The 18,891-nt window shown below is 61.5% G+C and overlaps 1 protein-coding gene across 5 annotated transcripts in view; it reads left to right on the top strand.

The window, feature by feature from the left end:
- The window catches only part of BSN (bassoon presynaptic cytomatrix protein), a 69,089-nt gene that overhangs the window by 44,566 nt on the left and 5,632 nt on the right, over positions 1–18,891 (top strand). For 4 of the 5 annotated variants that reach the window (XM_082768043.1, XM_082768042.1, XM_082768044.1 and 1 more), the window contains exons 4-5: positions 10,353–10,757; positions 11,929–18,516. In XM_082768043.1, coding sequence (XP_082624169.1) covers positions 10,353–10,757; positions 11,929–18,516 — 6,993 coding nt within the window. The remainder of the gene's footprint in view (positions 1–10,352; positions 10,758–11,928; positions 18,517–18,891) is intronic. The other variant, XM_082768046.1, reaches the window with a different exon arrangement.

Raw genomic sequence — 18,891 nt, forward strand, 5'->3', positions numbered from 1 at the left:
GGTGGCAGCGGTGGCTTCCCTGTGTTCCATCATCAGAGAGCTCAAATCCTCCTTTTCCTCGGAGGGGAGGACTTTAAAGTATGCTGTGTATCTCAGCTGCTTTGTTCTGTGTCTTTTGTGATGGTTTGGGTTTGGTGTGGGTTTTTTTTGGTGGGATATTTTTAATTGTACGTGCGGCGCACAAAGAGCACCCCATTCCCAAGCCTGCTTGAGCAGAAGAGTACGGATTTCAGCAGGCTTTAGTTGACACAGAGAACAAATATTCTCACCAAAGACCTAGTTTGGGAAAGAAAGAAGCAATGGGGTTGGGAACAGCCCCTGGCAGCGTGAGGACGGGACAGGGCTGGTGCTGTGGTGGTGCCCGGGGGCTCTGCGCTGCCCCCGGTTCCGTCCCGCGGCGCTGGGCACGGCGCGGCTGAGCAGCACCCGCTGCTGCCTCGCAATTGCAGCGTGGGTGAGTGGGCATCAGCTCGCACACTGCTCCGACAGGGCTCGGCGCCTGCGAGGTAACTGTGAAATTCCCATCTTTATGTAATTTCCTGACTCGCCTGCGACTGTTAAGCATGACCAAGAGTCATCTGTTTGCCGAGAGCAAATGGCGCATCGGGAAAAGGAGAGCGAAGTGGAGCTGGGCAGCAGGGTTTGTGATCAGCGTGGGCTTTTCTTCGGGCTGGCAGCTGGGGCAGCGTGCCCAGCCTTCAGAGCAGCAGCAGCAGGTTTCTGGGGTGCCCCCAAAGCCCTCCTACCGCGGGGTCTGTTGCGATGCCATGAGGGTCTGTGTGGTGCGGGTCCGCCTGGGGCTGCAGGGGATGAGGCCCCACGGGCATCTGTCTCTGCAGGGAGGGCAGCTGGAGGTCAAACCGAGCAAATGGCCCTGTTGTCAGTTAAAAAAAAACAAAAAACATCCATTTTACATGGATGTCACCATTTCATTTCAGCTTCCTGGCTTCGTTCTTGCTCCATATTTTCATTTTATCTTGAGATTGAAGATCTCAGCCTCAATAACAGCCCCGGCAGGCGGCTGCAGACATCGGGCTGTGCCCTCAGAGCGGCTCAGCCCCATGGCAGGCTGCACAGGACGTCCCTGCTCCCTGTGCCTCCATGCCCCTAAGCGCTGCGTGAAGTGTATCAACGCTGGTTCTGCCTGAAAAGAGGCAGCCACTTGGGGCTGAAGGTGCCCACCGAGACGTTTCGGTGGGGCTGGGACCGGAGCAGGATCGGCCCGGCTGGACCCCAGCAGGTGGGAGCTGCCCAGGCTGTGCTGCAGGGAAGGGGGTGGAAGAGGGCACGCACGGCCCCGGCACGGGAGGGTGGCGATGTGTGTAATTTGGGGGAGGAGAAGGGCTCATCCGTCTCCGCTGGAGCCATCTGCGCTCCTTTTCGCAGCCTTTCACCGTTAATGGATTATTGACCCGCCCGGAAGCGGGGAAGATCAGGGGAGTTAATTTTTCAAACTTACCACTTGATGTATCCCATAAAGGTGGGTCGTTTAATTAAAATGCTTCTGCTGCTGGATTCGGAGCTCGTGATCTTGAGGCTTGGAGCAGAGCCTACGGTTTGGGTTTTTTTTTTTTGAAGGAGCAGTCGTTTAAAGGAGTCAGACAGAAACCAAAGTTCCCAGTTACCCAGGCATTCATGGATTTCAGGGTAAAAATGCTGGCAGGGGCCAAGTGAGGATGTCGAAATAGAACATAACAGAGAGAGAAAGAAAGGAAAGGCTGCAATCCCTGGGAGCCGTGGGTTATTCCCAGGATGGCTGTGAAGATGCGCGTGTGTATGCATAGCACGGGCTGCCCCCAGCACGAAGGTGAGGCCCTTGGTGACATTTTCCACGAGCTGGGCAGCCAGAAGAGCCCACAGGTGCCACACACACCCCACAGGGCTGTAGGACAGCCGCCTGCCGGCTGTGAGGTGCAGGCAGTGAGTCTCGGTAGCGGCACATCCAGCCACCTCGCTGGGGAAGGGGCTCTCTGCTGGGAAAAGGCTGCCACGAGCTCCACAACTCTGGAAGTGTTACATAATTCCGCAGACACCATGGGCCATCAGCTCGTACCGATGGCTCTTCAGCTACTTTACAAATGATCCAGCACGGGCACGAAATAGGTTCAAACCCCAAAGGAGGGACGTGGTCGGGGTCTGCCCTCGCTGCTGCTGCTCTGCCTTGTGGGGGGACGCAGCAAATCCAGAGGGCAGCCACGGAGAATGCTGATTTTCTTCTGCTTTGCAAGCAAGCGGCTGCTGCCTGGCAGACGTGGGGCTCTCTGCAGCTCAGAAGAGAGCAATCAGACAGCTTGAATCTGCTTTTATCAGAGGCAGAAAATTGCTCGTTGGATGGCTGGGTATTTTAGTCAACACTGGTGCCTATGAAAAAGCAAGGTTTTGATTAAATAAGATTTTTCAGATAAATTTAGCTTATCATGGGCTTTTTTTTCCCCCTTTCTAGCGGAAAAATGATCAGAATACTATAGTACTTCTCTGCAGTTTTGCTGGGTTTCTCTTTGCAAGCATTATTTTGCTGCAGACTTGAAATCTTCCACGGAGAGCTTCCAGAGAGGAGCAGTTCCCCCATCACTGCAGGCAGGGCGACAAAGGCATGAGATAACACACCGAGCACCTTGCTCGACGCTGTGCCCAGGCACCGAGAGGAGCGAAGGGACAGCGAGCGGGGCGGGGGCTCCGGGGGGCCCGGTGTACGTGTCCTGGGCGTTTTCACAGAATTGTTGGTATGCAGACAGCGTTTGGAGATCCTCCCGCTGCTGTTAACCCTGGCTGAGAGCTACATCCTGATCATGCGGGCTGCGAGAGATAAGGCAGCCTGGCAGGCTGATAAATCTGGTGAAGGAGGGCTTCTCCCCCCAGTAAATCAGGGTGCGCACGGATCGATTGGAACAGAAATGAACGACGTGTTGCTGCTGTATCGATGGGGGGATAAGGTCCCCCCGCTGGGCTTGCTGCAGGACAGGACCACGTCCTGGCTTCTGCCTGGCTCCCTGATGGTCCTCGCAGGCTGGTTCGTGCCGGGAGAGGCTCGGAGTGGCTCTCAGGAAGGATTTCTTCACGCAGAGGGCGGCCAGGCACTGGCAGGGGCTGCCCAGGGCAGTGGGGAGACCCCAGCCCTGGAGATATTTGGGAGATGGGGAAGTGGCGCTGAGGAACGTGGTTCAGGGAAGGGACTCTGTTGGCCAGGCTGCTGGTTGGGCTTGGTGATCCTGAAGGGCTTCATGGGATATTTCCCACTGGCGTAGCAGGGATTGTACATGTATTTTGTCATTTTGTGTCTCTTCAGCCTGTTCCTTTTGCAGCCAGTGGTTGCCACTTCTCACCCTCCAGCACTGCCGGGAGCTCCCTTGCTCCTACTGGATGCCTTCAGCTCCACGTCCCCCTTCCCCGTGTTCCTGTGGTGTCACCAGCCCCAGGACACCCTGCCCAAGAAGGAGAGCCGTGCCTCCCCCCGGCAGCCCCCAGGGCTTTGGAGACTTTCTGTTCCCCTTCTTCCCGGCAGGGTCCTCGCCGAGTCCATCAGCGGCCTGTAAATGACTCAGATAGTTTTATAAATGTCACGTTACAGGAAAATAGGGAAATATGGACCTTCCTCGGGACAGCCGTAGCTAATCTTTGACAAACAGACCCATCCCTCTTCTGCTTTAATACTGTTGGCTATATTTTACTGCGAACAGAAAATCTTCTTAATTCTTCATCCATTTGGATTCAGTCTCTTGGAACTGAGCTGGTAGTTCATTTAGCTCTTTCTCCAAGATAAAAAGAAAAAAAAAAAAAAGGAAGAAATAGTAGGGCTCGGTGAAAAGAGAAAAAAGCACTTGCAGCCACTGAGACTCCCTCTCTGGTTCCTCCTATTCTTCTTACTCTTTTCTGGCATTTTTTTTTTCCTTTTCTTAAACACGCAGAGCTGCACTCGCGCTGTTTGTCCCTCAGGATCACGCCCAGGTGCCCAGCCTGGCAGGTTTGTTTCTCCCTGTCCTTAAAGATGTTCGAGAGGCTGAGTCTGGCCGGGCAGCCCCATCCACGCCTGCTGGCTGCAGCCGGGGAGCTCGGGGAGCTGCTGGGGCGCTGGCAGAGCACAAAACACATGAGAGCAGCCAGTCACAGGGAAAAAAAGGAGCACAAAAAAAAAGGAAACAGCAGCGGGGATAAACGAGGAGCCCCTGCTTCCCACCTCTCCTGGGAGCCCGGCTGGTCCCGCAGCACCCCCGAACCCCAGCTGTGGGCAGCGGGAGGGCTGGGGCGTGCTGTGTTCCCCCCGCAGCCCTGCGGAGCCCGTGCTGCACAGCTGCTATTTCTGCAGCAGCTGCTCCTGTTGCTGGATGTGCGTGTGCCGTGCGGGGATGCTGCCGTCAAACAGCCCCTTCCCAGAGAGACCGCTGCTCACCCGCAGCCCTGGGAACCTGTCCCGGGGCTTTTAGACAAGCCAAGAGCATCAAAATGATCTCTTCTATATCCTACTCTCTCTCTCTTTTTTTTTTTTTTTTATCTAATGAACTGGAAGGAAATATGTTGAGTGGGGAGGGATGGCTATATATATTCTCCAAAAGGACCGGTTTCAAAATTTTGGACAGCTGTGTACCCTTTTTTAGCAGCCCCTTCACACAGCCCACACAGCACCCAGCGCTTGGAATTGGGCTCGTTTGGAAATATGCTTCCTTGATTGCAAAATAGTTTAAATCCTTTAACTTAGAAACATTCTTGCGACTCGGGAAGATTTTTAGCTCGGTAAATACAGAAGGTGCTTCCTGCCGCATGCAGCTCTGCTAATTTTGGAAGTGGGTGGAAAATGACTAGGGGGCAGAGAATAGAGGCACATTTGGGGGATTTGGGGTCATCGCAGCTCCAAGCACGGGCTGCGGGTGCACAAGGATGCTGCTCAGAAGAAAGCATCCCCGCCTTGTGCCACCCCGTCCAGGTGGCACTTGGTGCTGGACCCCTGCCCAGCCCTGGTTGCACAAGCGTGCAGCCCGTCTCCAGCCGAGCCCGTGGGTTTCTGGGAGGAGAAAACTGCCTCAGACAGTCTGCATTTCAGAGGTGAACTCTAAAAACTGAGCGATTCAAGAGCCCCCATAAAGCATCCCAGAAGGACTCGTTTGAAATCCCCGGGGTCCTGTGGGTGCCCTGCGCGGCACCACGGCACGGAGGAGCCACCGGCGGCCCCGCGAGCCATGGGCCCGCAAATTCTTCATGGTGCAGAGCAGCTGCCCGTGCTGGCAGGAGCATTTTGGGATCTGAATTGCTGAGTCAGGAGCCCCTTTCCTCCCAGAGAAACCTCTGTGGTTTCTCTCACGCTGCTTTCTCCCCATCGTGCCCGCATTTACTGGGCTGTCCCACCGGCGCTGCCACGCAGTAAGCTGGACTTGGCAAGCGCACGCTCGTTCCTCGAAGGAAAATGAACAGGAGCCGTGCTATTACTCATCAGTCAAAGACTTTCAGCTGGATTAATCCCTCGGCTGATGTGGTGGTGGTGACCGTGGTGGATGCTGCCTGGCTGCAGGCCAGCGCCGCTGCCCGTGGCCAGCACCGGGTCCCCTCTGGATTACCAAGTGAGCAGCTTGGCGGGGTGTAGGGGCAGAAATCGGGAGGAAAAGTTCCCGTGTGGGGGTTTTCCCATGCAGGGGTGTCTGCAAAGGGGAGGAGAAGCTATGGCAGGGCTCATTCTGGCGACGTGTGACTGCAGCGAGCTCACCCTGCGCTGCTTTGAGTCACGGCACGGCGGTGTGACAGCCACAGTGGGGCCGGGCAGGCACTGCCAGCCCCATCTGCCCGGGGGGCTGCAGGGATAGAGAGGAGCAGAGTGATGCCAGGAAGCCTTGCTCCGTTGCTTGTCACACGCTGTATTTAGTGACGGGTTGGAATAACCTCGGTGGGTTTTGGTGAGGCTGATCTGTGAGCCGCGACAACGCTAATGCTTGCCCAGGTCACGCTAATAAAGGCAATTAGTGTTGAATAAACTCTGCTGAGGGATGAGGTCCCGGCGCTGCCTTGCCCTGTAGAGGAAGGTGCCTGCAGCTTCATGCTGCTGCGTTTGCAAGCTCACCATTCATGGGGACACAAATCCTGCCTCCCTTCTTCCACAGCGTCCTGCAAAAAGCGGCATCTGGGCTGCAAGTCGCCTTGCAGGGCTGCAGTTCAGGAAAGGATTAAGAAATTCTCAAAGGGGTTGATACCAGAGACCGCAAAGCCTTCTGCTATCCCCCAAACCAAAGCCTTCCCCAGCTCGCTGGGTGAACCAACCCTTTAGGGGGGCAGCAAAAAGGGAGCTGCAGCGCGCACAGGGCTAAAAACGCCCCGGTGGGGGTGTGCTCGGGTTCGCACCACCACCGCTCCTCGGGCACCTTCTCTCCGGGAGGGGGCTCGGCGGGCTGGGTTTGGCAGCCTGGTGCCGAGGAGGGAAGCGTCAGGCGGCCCTCGGGTGGCAGCATCCCGGCAGAGAAATGAATTAGCACCGGTGTTCATCCGAGAGGAGCGGGGCCAGGCAGAGATAACATCTTTCATTAGATCGGTGGATAGGGGCTGGAGGAAAAGCAGCCAAGCGCCTGGGTGCAACGCCGTGGGATTAGGATGGGTGGCAGGGGGGATTCGGGGGGGGTCTGAAACAGCTCTGGCGTTGAATGGCGAAGCATGAGTCAGCCCCGCTCCTTTAAACCTGCTGAAAGCGTTCACGTTGCAGACAGATCTCTGGGTTTCCTCAGCACAGGGATGCTGAGACTTGGGAGCTGGGGTCCTGCCGGGCGATGTCCCCGTCCCCACTGCAGGAGGGTGCGTGGAAGGGGCGCGGGTGCCAGCAGACCTCCTAAACGGGGAGGCTGGAGGGATGCTTGCTGTTAGTTTGGATCTTGCTTCAGAGAGCAGAAGTGTTTTCCATATTTCCCAGGCTCCCATCTGTCACGGCGATGAGCCCTGCACAGTGCTTGTCAGCAAATAAATGGAATATTCTTGGGAGATTCGCTGCGTTTGATGCTGGGAGATGAGACCCAGCTTGGAGGATACTCACACCTCGCGCTGCTTATCTGATTTGGTACGGGCCTCGAGCCGGTATTTTAATATCCATGGCTTCGACTGCGTAAAATAATACCGGGGAGCACGAATAACAGGGCAGAGCCCTGGAGCTGAGGAGGCAGGAGGGGTCTGCGTGGGGCTGAAGCCGCTGCCGTGCCTCTGCCGGGGTGCTCGGGGTGCGGGTCTGGGTGCTGCGGGGCTGGCATCTGCCGGCGTGGCGGGGCTGGAGCTCGGCGGCTCCATCATTCCAACAAACCCCGCCGGCGCCGGGGGATTCAGCGTTTAATTAACTTGCCAGGCGGTGATGTTGACCAAAATGATGCAGGAAGGCTTCCATTGCTGTTAATTACAGTTTTGTCATTGCCCATTAGTGGATTACAGCAATTGCTGGGTGCCAGCCCGTTAGGGCTTGGCGAACGCGGCTTTGGCCACCTGCCAGCGGGTGCCAGCCCGGGGAGGGGACCTCACACACGTCCCCTGGGGGGGGGCCTCGGGCACCTCAGCACCCTCCGAGGCGATTCTGAGCGCTGAGAAAATCAGCCCCTCGCCTCCTGAGGATGATGGGCTGCAGTACGTGGGGCTGCTGTGACCGTGCCCGCTCTCAGCTTCCCCCGAGCTGCTTGGGGCAGCTGTGCCCCGCTGTGGCTCCAGCCTGGCACCAGGATGGATACCGAGGTGCCGCTGCCCCGGGCCGTCCCCGTGCACCTCCCCGCAGCTCTGGGGTTGTAAAGCACCAAGCCCGGCCCGATGATGGTTGCCGTCACGGGATCTGGGTAGCCTGCTGGGGGTTTATGAGCAGATCAGCTGCTCGTCGCGCGGTGCCTTGTGCATTTGGCTGAGCCGTGGTGGCTGGGAGGTACCCGTGGCCCAGTGCCAGGGACTGCAGAGGTCTCTGGGATCCCAGAGCCAAGGAAAGGCCAGAAGGGGATGGTGCAAAGCAAACTGTGCCCGGCACCAGCGTCCCTGGGGCCCAGCCTCACAGCGAGCAAAGGCTGAGGTCCGGCGTGCGACATGCCCCGGTCCTGTCCCGGTTTCAAAGCCACAATCCTTTTGGCTGGGCTATTTTTAACAGAGATCTTTCCCTTCTCCAGTTCCCGCTGCAGCCCCACGGAGCCCCGTCACGTCTGCTGGAGCGGGATGGCGAGGGGCGAGCTGCCCCGGCCAGGACGGCTGCCGGAGGGAGCGCGCTTCCAGCCAGCCCTCCTGCGCTCCCCGCAGCCTGGGTCACCCCGCGCCCACCTGGTCCTCCAGATCGCCCCAAAAGGGCTGGAGCGGCCGTGCCCAGCCCCTCACGCAGAGCTGCGTGGCCAGCATGGGCTGTGCAGGATGGGCATCGTGCGTGTGGGCGCTGTCCCAGGTGGGCCGGTCACCTCCAGATCACCGCGGGCAGGAGCCGGGCCCGGCTCTCCCCGGCACGGCCACATCACCCCCTCTGCGCCTCCCCTCGTGGGGAGCTCCGGCAGGGAAAAACAGTGTTGCCGAAACACAAAAGGAAGGCCGGGCATTTCCGTGAGGAGGGGGTTCAAGCTGTGGCACGCAATTACATTTTCTTCCACCGCCTGAAATAATTACACGGCGGAGTGCGGCAAGGAGATCTGATTCGGAGGCAAAGCGACGAGAGCCAGTTCTGAAACAAAAGGAGACAAATGCAATCAGTAAGATACAATAGGCTGCACTTGCCCCTTAATTACACTTTCTCTTTGATTAAGCAGTAATTAAATATTACCGTGCTGTAAGCTTTTTTTTTTTTTTAAGGCCCTCCTTTTTATTTAAGGCCCTCCACAGCCCCAGGGTATCTTGAAGATGCTCCTATGAAGAGCAGGCAGCAGAGCAGGGGCTGCTGCGGGGTCGGGAGGGGTGGCAGGACTCAGCCCACCTCTCCGGCAGCCTGGGAGCTCCTCTCCTGCAGCTCGGCCCCCGTGAAGCAGTGGCTCGACCCAAAAGGCAGGGTGGGAAGGAATGACACCGAGCACTGGGCTGTTCGCAGAAAGGAAAAAAGAGAAAAAAAAAAAAAAGAGAAAAAGATTTTAAATGATGAAACATCAGAAGTAAAGCAAATGTCAGGGCCCTATTCCTGGACATTCCTGTGCGGGTAAAAATAGTCCTTTCGCGACTCAGAGGGGGAGAGTGCTTCTGATCTATTAGTGCAGGGCTCCTGCCTCCTCCCTGCAGGCTTTCTGCCACTTACAGCCCCAGCTGCAAGCTGCTTTTTCCAGGTCATAAAATGACGGCTCTTGCTGAGCGCTTCACTAGGCGAGATTGTCTTGTTCTTTTCCGCACAGCGTGTACTTTGGGTAATATCTTTGGGAAGTTTTTTATGTGCTCATGTACCCAGTATTTTCTGATAACCTAGAAAAACGATCCTCAAGCATGATGATTATGCTATTAAACCTCTATTCCTCTATTGTAGCAAGGAAAACAAATCAGAGCAGGAGGGAAGCTGCACGGGCCCCACCAGCGGCGCGGTCACTCGGGTGGTGGCAGCGTCAGCCGGGATGTTGGCCACCACGACGCTGCGGTGACGGGCACGGTGACGGTGACGGGGGCTGCAGGAGCCAGCAGCGTGACGCACCCCTGTCCTGGGGGACATCAGGGAGCAGAGGGAGCCTCGGCACAGCCCCACGGCAGGAGGGAGCAGTGCTGGCGGTGAGGCAGGGCAAAGCCACCAGCGCTGGCACCGCTGGAGGCGAAGCAGAGAGCTGCAGAGAAAAACAGGGCAGCGGCAGCTGCTCCTCCAGGCTCATCCCCAGCAGGCTGTGGCAGTGAGGGTGTGCCTGGCTGGGGGACCCAGACTCCTCCTAAATTGTCCCGGGTGGTCCTTCCCCACGCTGAGTGCGCTGCTTTGGATGCGCGATGCATTCCTCCGTGTGCTCAGTCACTTAGCAGCCCAGGGAGCAGCGGTCTGCTCATTTCCACCCGACTTTTCAGCTGCTTTTATGCGAGGAGCCGGCAGGGCTGAGCATCCCCAGCCTGTGGGCAGCAAACCCGGAGCCAAAGGCAGGGTCAGGCTGGGTTTGTTCCCCCTTGGAGAGATGCTGAAGGTGCTGTGGTGTAGGCAATGCGAAATCTAGCGCTTAACACTGGGGACAATAAAGAGATGGCAAGTAAAGGGAGGATGGTTTTCACGTTGCCAAGAAGTGCAGTAACGACTTTCCACTCCCAGTCTAGAGGGGAGAAAGCGCTGGTCTCCAGTGCTTAGCAAGGCTCACCCCATGGCCTGCTGACTCTGCTGAAAGCCCTTGTTCTTGCTAGCATCCAGCAGGTCCATCTCCGCTGAGCCCTGCAGAACGGGACACCGTCAGGGCTCCCCGGTCTCTAACAGAGCTCTTCCTTTCCGTGCCTTGCAGAAAAACGAATGGCTGTGTCTGAACTGCCAAACGCAGCGGCTGCTGGAAGGGAGCCTGGCGGACCCTGCCCCCGTGCCGATGCCTGCCCCGAAGCACCCTGCCAGCGGCTCCCCCCGCCACCAGCTGCCGGCAGCCGTCCCGCGGGCACCCGCGCCCCCCGAGCCGGCAGCGCCCCCCGACCGCCAGCCCTCGCCCGCCAGGAGCCTGCGGGCACCCGAGCAGAGCCCGGCCCCCAGCCCTGCCCCAGAGAAGAAGCCCCCGGCGCCAGCAGAGGAGAAGCCGCTGCCCAAAGCCGCCCCAGAGCCGTCCCCAGCACCCAAAGGGAAGAGCGTCAGCACAAAACCGGAGGGGGAGAGCAAGGTGGGACGGGTGCTTCCCGAGGCACAGAGGGCAAAGGAGCAGGAGGTGAGCGCCCTGCCCTGCCCCTGTGCTGTGTCCTCCCCGCGGTCACTTCGTGCCAGGGCAGAGCAGAGCCCTTGTCAGCCCCTCTTGTCCCCCGCTCAGGTGCTTTAGGAAAACGGTGAGGCCAAAACAAAACGGTCTCCACATTTCCAAGCTGCTGGGCAATTTGACACGCTGTACAGCAGTGTGCGATAGGTGCCTGCGTTTTAGGATGATCACATTAATTGGGGCGAGGTGCCTGCATTTTAGGATGATTACATTAATTGGTGCGTAACGCGACAATTCAGGTACTCCTCAGCCCATTGATTTTGAAGGGCAGTTGAATGTGCCCTTAAATGAAAAGCTCCTTTCAAAACATTTCCAGCTTGTGCTGCAGAAACAGACTTTTTCAAGCTCCTCAATCCTTTTTTATTTTTTTTCCTCTTTAATTGAATACTCTTTGGGGAAAAGCTTGGCTGCACTGGGATGCTTTTCCCTAAGGAGCCATCACTGAAGCTGCCTTCACAACGTCCCCCTCGGGCCGGGGACTGGCTGCCCCCTGCCAACACAGCCCCTGGGGAAGAGGCTCCTCGCCCCACTGATGCTTCCTAAATCCCCTGGGATCCGTGGGGCCTCCTGCTCGTGGGGTGTCGGGTGCTTTCCCCTCTCCCTGGCACAGCGCTGAGTCTCGCCCCAGCGCTGCTTAACAGTGCCGTCAATTAAAACGTCACATTTGTTTCTGCTGGCATCTAACGAGGATCCTGGGGACTGCCTTGTTTCTCTAGGCTGCTTTGCGGGGCTGTCAATCAGGGAAATTAAATTTCATTCGAAGCCTGCCGGCCCCAGCACTGCTGCCAGCGAGGCTGCTGTCCCGCAGGGTCGTGCCAGCCGGGCCGGGCAGCGCGCCCCGGGGCAGCCTCTGGCTCCTGCCCTAAGCCCCGGAGCGGTTACGGTGCTCTCGGGGCTGCCAGAGGCAAAGTTCGCCCCTTCCCCTCCCCGGGGATGGGCCCGTGGCCATAAATATCCCAGCTGAGCTCAGCCACCACTGGGTCTTTAACACAAAACGAAGAACATCCCCCTTAGCCAGCCTTCTGGTGTTTCCTATCGGGCGGGGTGGGGGGCGGAGGGGGTCCCAGAGCCCCCTCCCACTTGGGGCACTCTGTAGGGTCTAACGCTGCGCTCCCTCTCACTGTAGGATGTGGGCAAGCCTTACCCCCCGGACCTGTCCCGCAGCCCCCAGAGCCTGAGCGACACCGGCTACTCCTCGGACGGCATCTCCAGCTCGCAGAGCGAGATCACGGGGCTGGTGCAGCAGGAGGAGGAGAAGCTGAGCGGCACGGGGCTGGCGGGGCAGAGCCCCCCGAGCCCCTCCGAGCTCACCAAGCTGGAGAGCAGCATGAGGCCGCTGCTGGAGGCTCGGGGGGGCCCAGCAGAGCCCAGCAAGGGCTCGGAGCAGCGGGAGGAGCAGCGACAGCGGCAGCGGCCCCGGTACCTCTCCATCACCCCCGAAGCCTTCGACTCGGACGAGGAGCTGGAGGATATCCTGGAGGAAGACGAGGACTCGCTGGAGTGGGAGAACCAGAGGGAGCAGCGGGAGAGCATGGAGTCTTCGGATGAGTTCGGCAGCAAGCTGCGGCACGACTACGTGGAGGACAGCAGCGAGGGGGGCTTCTCCCCGGTGCCCCCCCACCCCAAGGGCCGGGAGGAGGTGAGCGACGAGGAGTTCATGCGGAGGCAGATCCTGGAGATGAGTGCGGAGGAGGACAACCTGGAGGAGGAGGAGGAGGAGGGGGGCTATGGGCGCACCAAGTACGGCGCCGCTAAGGCCGACGCAGAGAAGAGCAAAGAGCCCCCCTTGGCCAAGCGGCACCTGCCGCACGGCGCCAGCAGCCTGTACAAGGAGGAGAGGAAGGAGCTGGAGGCCGCCGAGGGCGACGACATGAGCACGGCCCAAGGGGGCCTGCGGCGCTTCAAGACCATTGAGCTGAACAGCACGACCGGCTACGGCAGGGAGATGGAGATGAGCCAGGACGCGGACACCAGCCTGGAGCGGGAGCCAGAGCTGGAGATGGAGAGCCTGACGGGCTCGCCCGAGGAGCGCTCCCGCGGCGAGTACTCCTCCACCCTGCCGGCCACCACGCCCAGCTACACCTCGGGCACCTCGCCCACTTCCATCTCCTCCCTGGAGGAGGACAGTGACAGCAGCCCCAGCCGGCGGCAGCGGCTGGAGGAGGTGAAGCAGCAGAGGAAGGCTCGGCACCGCTCGCACGGCCCCTTGCTGCCCACCATCGAGGACTCGTCGGAGGAGGAGGAGCTGCGCGAGGAAGAGGAGCTGCTGCGGGAGCAGGAGAAGATGCGGGAGGTGGAGCAGCAGCGCATCCGGAGCACGGCACGCAAGACCAAGCGTGACAAGGAGGAGCTGCGGGCGCAGCGGAGGAGGGAGCGCTCCAAAACTCCCCCCAGCAACCTCTCCCCCATCGAGGACGCCTCCCCCACTGAGGAGCTGCGGCAGGCGGCGGAGATGGAGGAGCTGCACCGCTCCTCCTGCTCTGAGTACTCGCCCTCCATCGACTCGGAGGCTGAGAGCTTCGACGCCGTGGCCTCCAAGCTGTACAAGTCGGGCAGCGAGTACAACCTGCCCACCTTCATGTCGCTCTACTCCCCCACCGAGAAGGTGGAGAGCGGCCCCAGCCAGCCCGCCAGCAAGCCCCTCAAGAGCGCCGAGGAAGCCTACGAGGAGATGATGAGGAAGGCAGAGATGATGCAGAAGCAGCAGATCCAGCAGGCCCAGCAGGGCGTTTCCTACGGCAGCACCTACCAGCAGGTGGGGTACCGCGGCACCGAGGGGCAGAACGGCTTCGAGTACCAGTACGCGGAGGAGTACGGGTACGAGGGCAGCGCCGCGCACCCCTCGCAGCCCGACTACCCGGGCACCCTGTCGAAGCCGGGTGCGGTGTACGAGGAGATCCTGCAGACCTCGCAGAGCATCGCCAGAATGCACCAGTCCTCCTCGTTTGACCTGGCTCTGGAGCAGGGCGACAAAAAGAAAGGGCAGGAGGAAGCGTACCAGGAAAAGCACTTTCTGAACGCCGAGAGCGCGTATGCTGAGCTGATGAAGCAGAACGGGGGTCCCCTCACCCCTGGGACCAGCCCCACGCAGCTTTCTGCTCCTGTCTCCTTTTCCGCCTCCGAGGGCAGCAAGGCCATTCCTGACGTCCAGGTCACGCAGCATTTTACAAAAGAAGGACAGGACCGGGCCAAGCTCCAGGGTGCCCCAGCAGCGCCCAGCCCAGGTCCCAAGCCCCTGACAGCTCCTTACGCCTACAGCAAAGCTACCGGCGCAGTCACAACAGCGGCAGCCGGCCCCGCCAGCACAGCACAGATCTACAGCTCTGCAGAGGCCACAGCCTCACCTGCCAGGAGCTACGGCCCAGTGAAGAGCTCCATCAGCTACGGCTCACAGACGGAGGACGTCTCCCGAAGCAAGGCAGCGGTCGAGACCGGTGTGCAAATGGCCAGGGAGAAGCTCCAAGCGGTGAGCGACAGCAAGCCCCCACCGGCCAAGACGTACCCATTCTTCAAAAGCTCCAGCCCCCCGCTCTCACCGACGTCTCCTACTCAGAGTCCCACCCGTGCCGTCCCCAGGGCGGCCGCGCCCCCTGGCCCCACCACCAAGTCCACTGCCGAGTTCTCCACGCAGACGCAAAGCCCCCTCCTTGCCTATGACGTCCCCGCCACCACCGGCACCTCCACCTCTTCCCCCATGGTGGCTCAAGGGACGCAGACGCCGCACCGGGCAGGCTCACCTCGCCTGGCCCGGCAGCAGTCCTCGCAGGACTCCCCCTTCATGCTGATCACGCTGGCGGCCGACGCGGCCAGCCAAACCAAGCCGCCAAGCTCCTCCGAGTCCCCCACCTCGTCTCCCACCAGGACGAGCCGGCAGATGATTCCACACGGGTACGGCCAGGAGCCGGAGCAACCGCCGGGTGCGTACGTCCGGGCGCAGCACGGGAAGGAGCAAGCCCAGAAGGTGCCCGTGACTTCAGGCGCCGACGGCATCGCAGGGCTGTACGGCTGGGGAGCGCTCCCGGCGGAGAACATCTCGCTGTGCCGCATCTCCTCCATCCCCGGCACCTCCCGCGTCGAGCCGGGGCCCAAGGTGCCGAGTGGTAGTGCCGTGGACTTGCGGACTGCTCTGAAGTCCGCCCCCATCATCATAACAGACCAAGGCATGGATCTCACCTCCTTGGCCACCGAGGCCAGGAAGTACTGCCTGACCTTGGACCAGCTCCCAAGCCGGCAGTCCACGGCCATCCAGCCCCTGATCATCAACCTCAACGCCCAGGAGCAGCCCCACGCCATCATTGCAGCCGCCAGCACCGCCGGCCTCGCCATCGCCTCCCCGATGCTCATCTCCCAGCCCAAGCAGCCCGTGGTCTATGGAGACCCTTTCCAGAGCCGGATGGACTTCGGGCAGGGGACCGGCAGCCCAGTGTGCTTGGCGCAGGTGAAGCAGGTAGAGCAGGGCGTGCAGACGGGCGCCGTCAGAGCCAGCGGGGCAGCTGGCCCCACGCCTGCTGGCAAGCCCGAGCCGGCCGCTCCCCCCCAGGCGAAGTTCTCGAGGTACAGTTTGCCCAGCCAAATGGTGAAGAAGGATGTGCTGATCACGCAGACCAGCATCGCGCAGAGCGTCAGCGGCCTCCCGCAGCCCTTCCCACAGGAGCAGGGCTCGGAGCTGTACCGGGCAGTGCCAGTGGAGCTGAAGACCCAGAGCCCCCTCCTTGCCCTGGGAGGGAAGAAGTCCCAGGTGATGATGGTGCAGGTGGAGGACATGGCAGGCGGCCCGGTGACCAAAGTGCTGAAGGAGGAGCCCCCAGCCAACGTGCTGGACCTCACGGGAGTGAAGGCGGAGAGCCAGGTGGCCTGCTGTGACGTGGTCTACAAGTTCCCCTTCGGCAGCAGCTGCACTGGTGCTTTCAACCCCACTTCCAAGATGCCCGAGAAGAAGGCTGGGGACGCGGTCCCCAGCAGGAAGGCTGGAGGGCCCCTCTATGGCAGCAGGGAGCCGGAGCTGCCGGACACCTTCCCGTACCGGGAGCAGCCAGCGCCTGCTCTCTACGAGGAGCAGAAGTTTTACCCCACCGGCACCTTTGGGAGGCTCTACTCCTCCATGTCAGACACCAACCTGTCCGAAATCGGGATGAACTACTACCCCCCAAAGGGGGACCAGCCCTTCCCTGCCAGTGAGGCTGCCGTGGACTTGAGCACCATGAAGCATTCCTACAGCGTCGGCTTTGCCGAGGGGGGGTACCTGGGCCAGGGCCTGCAGTACGGCTCCTTCTCTGACCTGCGCCAGCCCACCGAGCTGCTGGGCCACCCGCTCCCCATGAGGAGGTACAGCTCGGCCTCCAACATCTACTCCGATTACCGCTACTCGCCCCGAGGGGACCTGGCCAGCTTCCAGGAGTCCAGCCTGGCCCACTACAGCGCCACGACTGCGCGCGAGATCAGCCGCATGTGCGCCGCGCTCAACTCCATGGACCAGTACGGGGGCCGGCACGCCAACGGCCCCGACGTGCTGCCCTACGGCCCCAGCAGCGGCAGCGGGGGGCTGGCAGCTCAGCCGGGGGGTGCCGTGGCCCCGAAACCCGGCGGGATGTTCAACCCTAACGTCCCCGAGGCGCGGCAGGGCTTTGGCAGCCTGGCGCAGTACAACGTGCCCGGCGTGCGCCTGGGCGCCATCAGGCAGATGTTCCCGTCCTCCGCCACCGTGCGGGCGGCCGACGGCATGATCTACTCCACCATCAACACTCCCATCGCCTCCACGCTGCCCATCACCACCCAGCCAGCCTCTGTGCTGCGCCCCATGCTGCGCGGGCTGTACCGACCCTACGGCCCGGCCGGCGTGGCCGCCGTCCCGCTGGCCAGCCTGGCCAGGGTGCCCGTCGTCACCCCCCGCGTCCCGCTGGCACCGCAGAGCCTCTACCGCTACCCGGCCCCCAGCCGCCTCCCGGCCTCCTCGCTGATGGAGACGCCCGTCTACCTGGGCAAGCCGGGCAGCGCCGCGGCGGGCACCGGCCCCGCCGCCAAAGCCCCCGCTGGCCCCGCTGCCGGCTTGCAGAGAGCGGAGGCCTCGGGGGCTGCCCCCCGCGCCGAGGGGCCGGCAGCGGGCGCCAAGGAGGGCGGGCAGGCGGCCCCCTCGTCCAAGCCGCCCTTGGAGGGGATGCAGCGGGAGGAGCGGGAGCGGGAGGAGGAGCGGCAGCGCAAGCAGCAGGAGCACGTGCTGCAGCTGGAGCGGGAGCGCGTGGAGCTGGAGAAGCTGCGGCAGCTGCGGCTGCAGGAGGAGCTGGAGCGGGAGCGCGCCGAGCTGCAGCGGCACCGGGAGAAGGAACAGCTGCTGGTGCAGCGGGAGCTGCAGGAGCTGCAGTGCATCAAGCAGCAGGTGCTGCAGCAGCAGCAGGAGGAGCGGCACGCGCAGCTGGCGCTGCAGCGGGAGCAGCTGGCCCAGCAGCGCCTCCAGCTCGAGCACATCCACCAGCTGCAGCACCAGCTGCAGCAGCAGCTGGAGGAGCAGAAGAGGCAGAAGAGCACCTTCCCCAGCACTGCCGAGCCTGCCGCCCGCCCACCCGAGGGACCCGCCGAGGCACCGCGGGGCCCAGCACACAACGGGCAGGGGTGGCCCCCACCCGGCCAGGCGCTGCCCGGGGGGCCGGAGGGTGCTGCCGGCCCCCGCTACCCTGCACCACAGAGGCCCCTCAGCAGCTCGGCCTCGGATATGTCGCTGCAAGCTGATGAGTCCTGGGAGCCTGGCCGGGGCATCAAGAAAAGGAACTCGATGCCGCGGCTGCGGGACGCCTACGAGAAGGAGGCGGCGAGGAAGACAGCGGACAGCAGCGTGCAGACGGACGAGGAGGATGGCGAGGAGCGGTACCTGCTGTCACGGCGGCGGCGGTCGCGGCGCAGCACTGACTGCAGCGTGCAGACGGACGAGGAGGACAGCGGGGAGTGGGAGCAGCCCGTGCGGCGCCGGCGCTCCCGGCCATCGCGGCACGCTGAGGCCAGCGCCGAGGGCAAGGCGGACGGTGCCGCACGCTGCACGGCCAGCGTCGGCATCCAGACCATCAGCGACTGCTCCGTGCAGACCGAGCCCGACCAGCTCCTCCGCGTCTCTCCCTCCATCCACATCACCACCCACGACCCCCGCGTGGAGATCGTCAAGTACATCTCGGCCCCGGAGAAGACGCAGCGGGGCGAGAGCCTCGCCTGCCAGACGGAGCCCGAGCCGCCCCCCCAGCCCGGCATCGTGGTGCCCCAGCTGACGGTGCCCACCACCATCACCCCTTACTCCACCAACATGCAGATGGTGAGCACGGGCCCCCTGGACCCGCACGCTGTCCGGCAGCAGACCCTGGGCAAGTTTGAGAAGAAGAAGCCAGACCCCCTGGAAATCGGGTACCAGTCCCACCTGCCGGCCGATTCCCTCTCCCAGCTGGTGACCCGCCAGCCGCCCCGCTCTCCCCAGGTCCTCTACTCCCCCGTGTCCCCGCTGTCCCCGCACCGCCTCCTGGAGTCCTCCTTCGCCACCAGCGAGCGGCTCAACAAGGCTCACGTCCCGCCGCAGAAGCACTTCGCCGACTCGGCCCAGCGCCAGCAGACGCTGCCGCGCCCCATCAAGACCATGCAGCGCTCCCTGTCTGACCCCAAACCCATCAGCCCCACCTCAGAGGAGGCCGGCAAGGACAGGTTCTCCCTCTACCAGCACCCGCTGCTCCCAGGCACCCAGGTACACGCACGCGGGGTCTCGCTCGGGCACCTGCCCTGAGGGTTCCTCCGCTGACGCCGCGCTGTGTCCCTGTCCCCACACACCCACGTCCCCTCTTGGTGGACGTCTCTCCTCACTGGGGACAGGTGTGTCCCCGCTCCACATCCTCCTCCTGCATGTGTCCGACCACTCTGACCCGAGCTGAACCTTTTTTGATGACATTTCAGCACTGTCAGGAGGAGAGGGGCAGCGCTGGGCACGCAGCCGCCTGACACGCTCTCAGTCTGCAATAAATAGACTTTCCCTGGGAGAACAGCTCCAGGAGGCACCTCAGGCCATTTCAGTTTCATTAGTGCTGCAGCAATTAATATTTTAAAAGGTTGGCTCCCTGCAGCA

This window comes from Aythya marila (genome assembly GCF_965140915.1).
Source record: "Aythya marila genome assembly, chromosome: 10".
In the NCBI taxonomy this organism is placed as follows: domain Eukaryota; kingdom Metazoa; phylum Chordata; class Aves; order Anseriformes; family Anatidae; genus Aythya; species Aythya marila.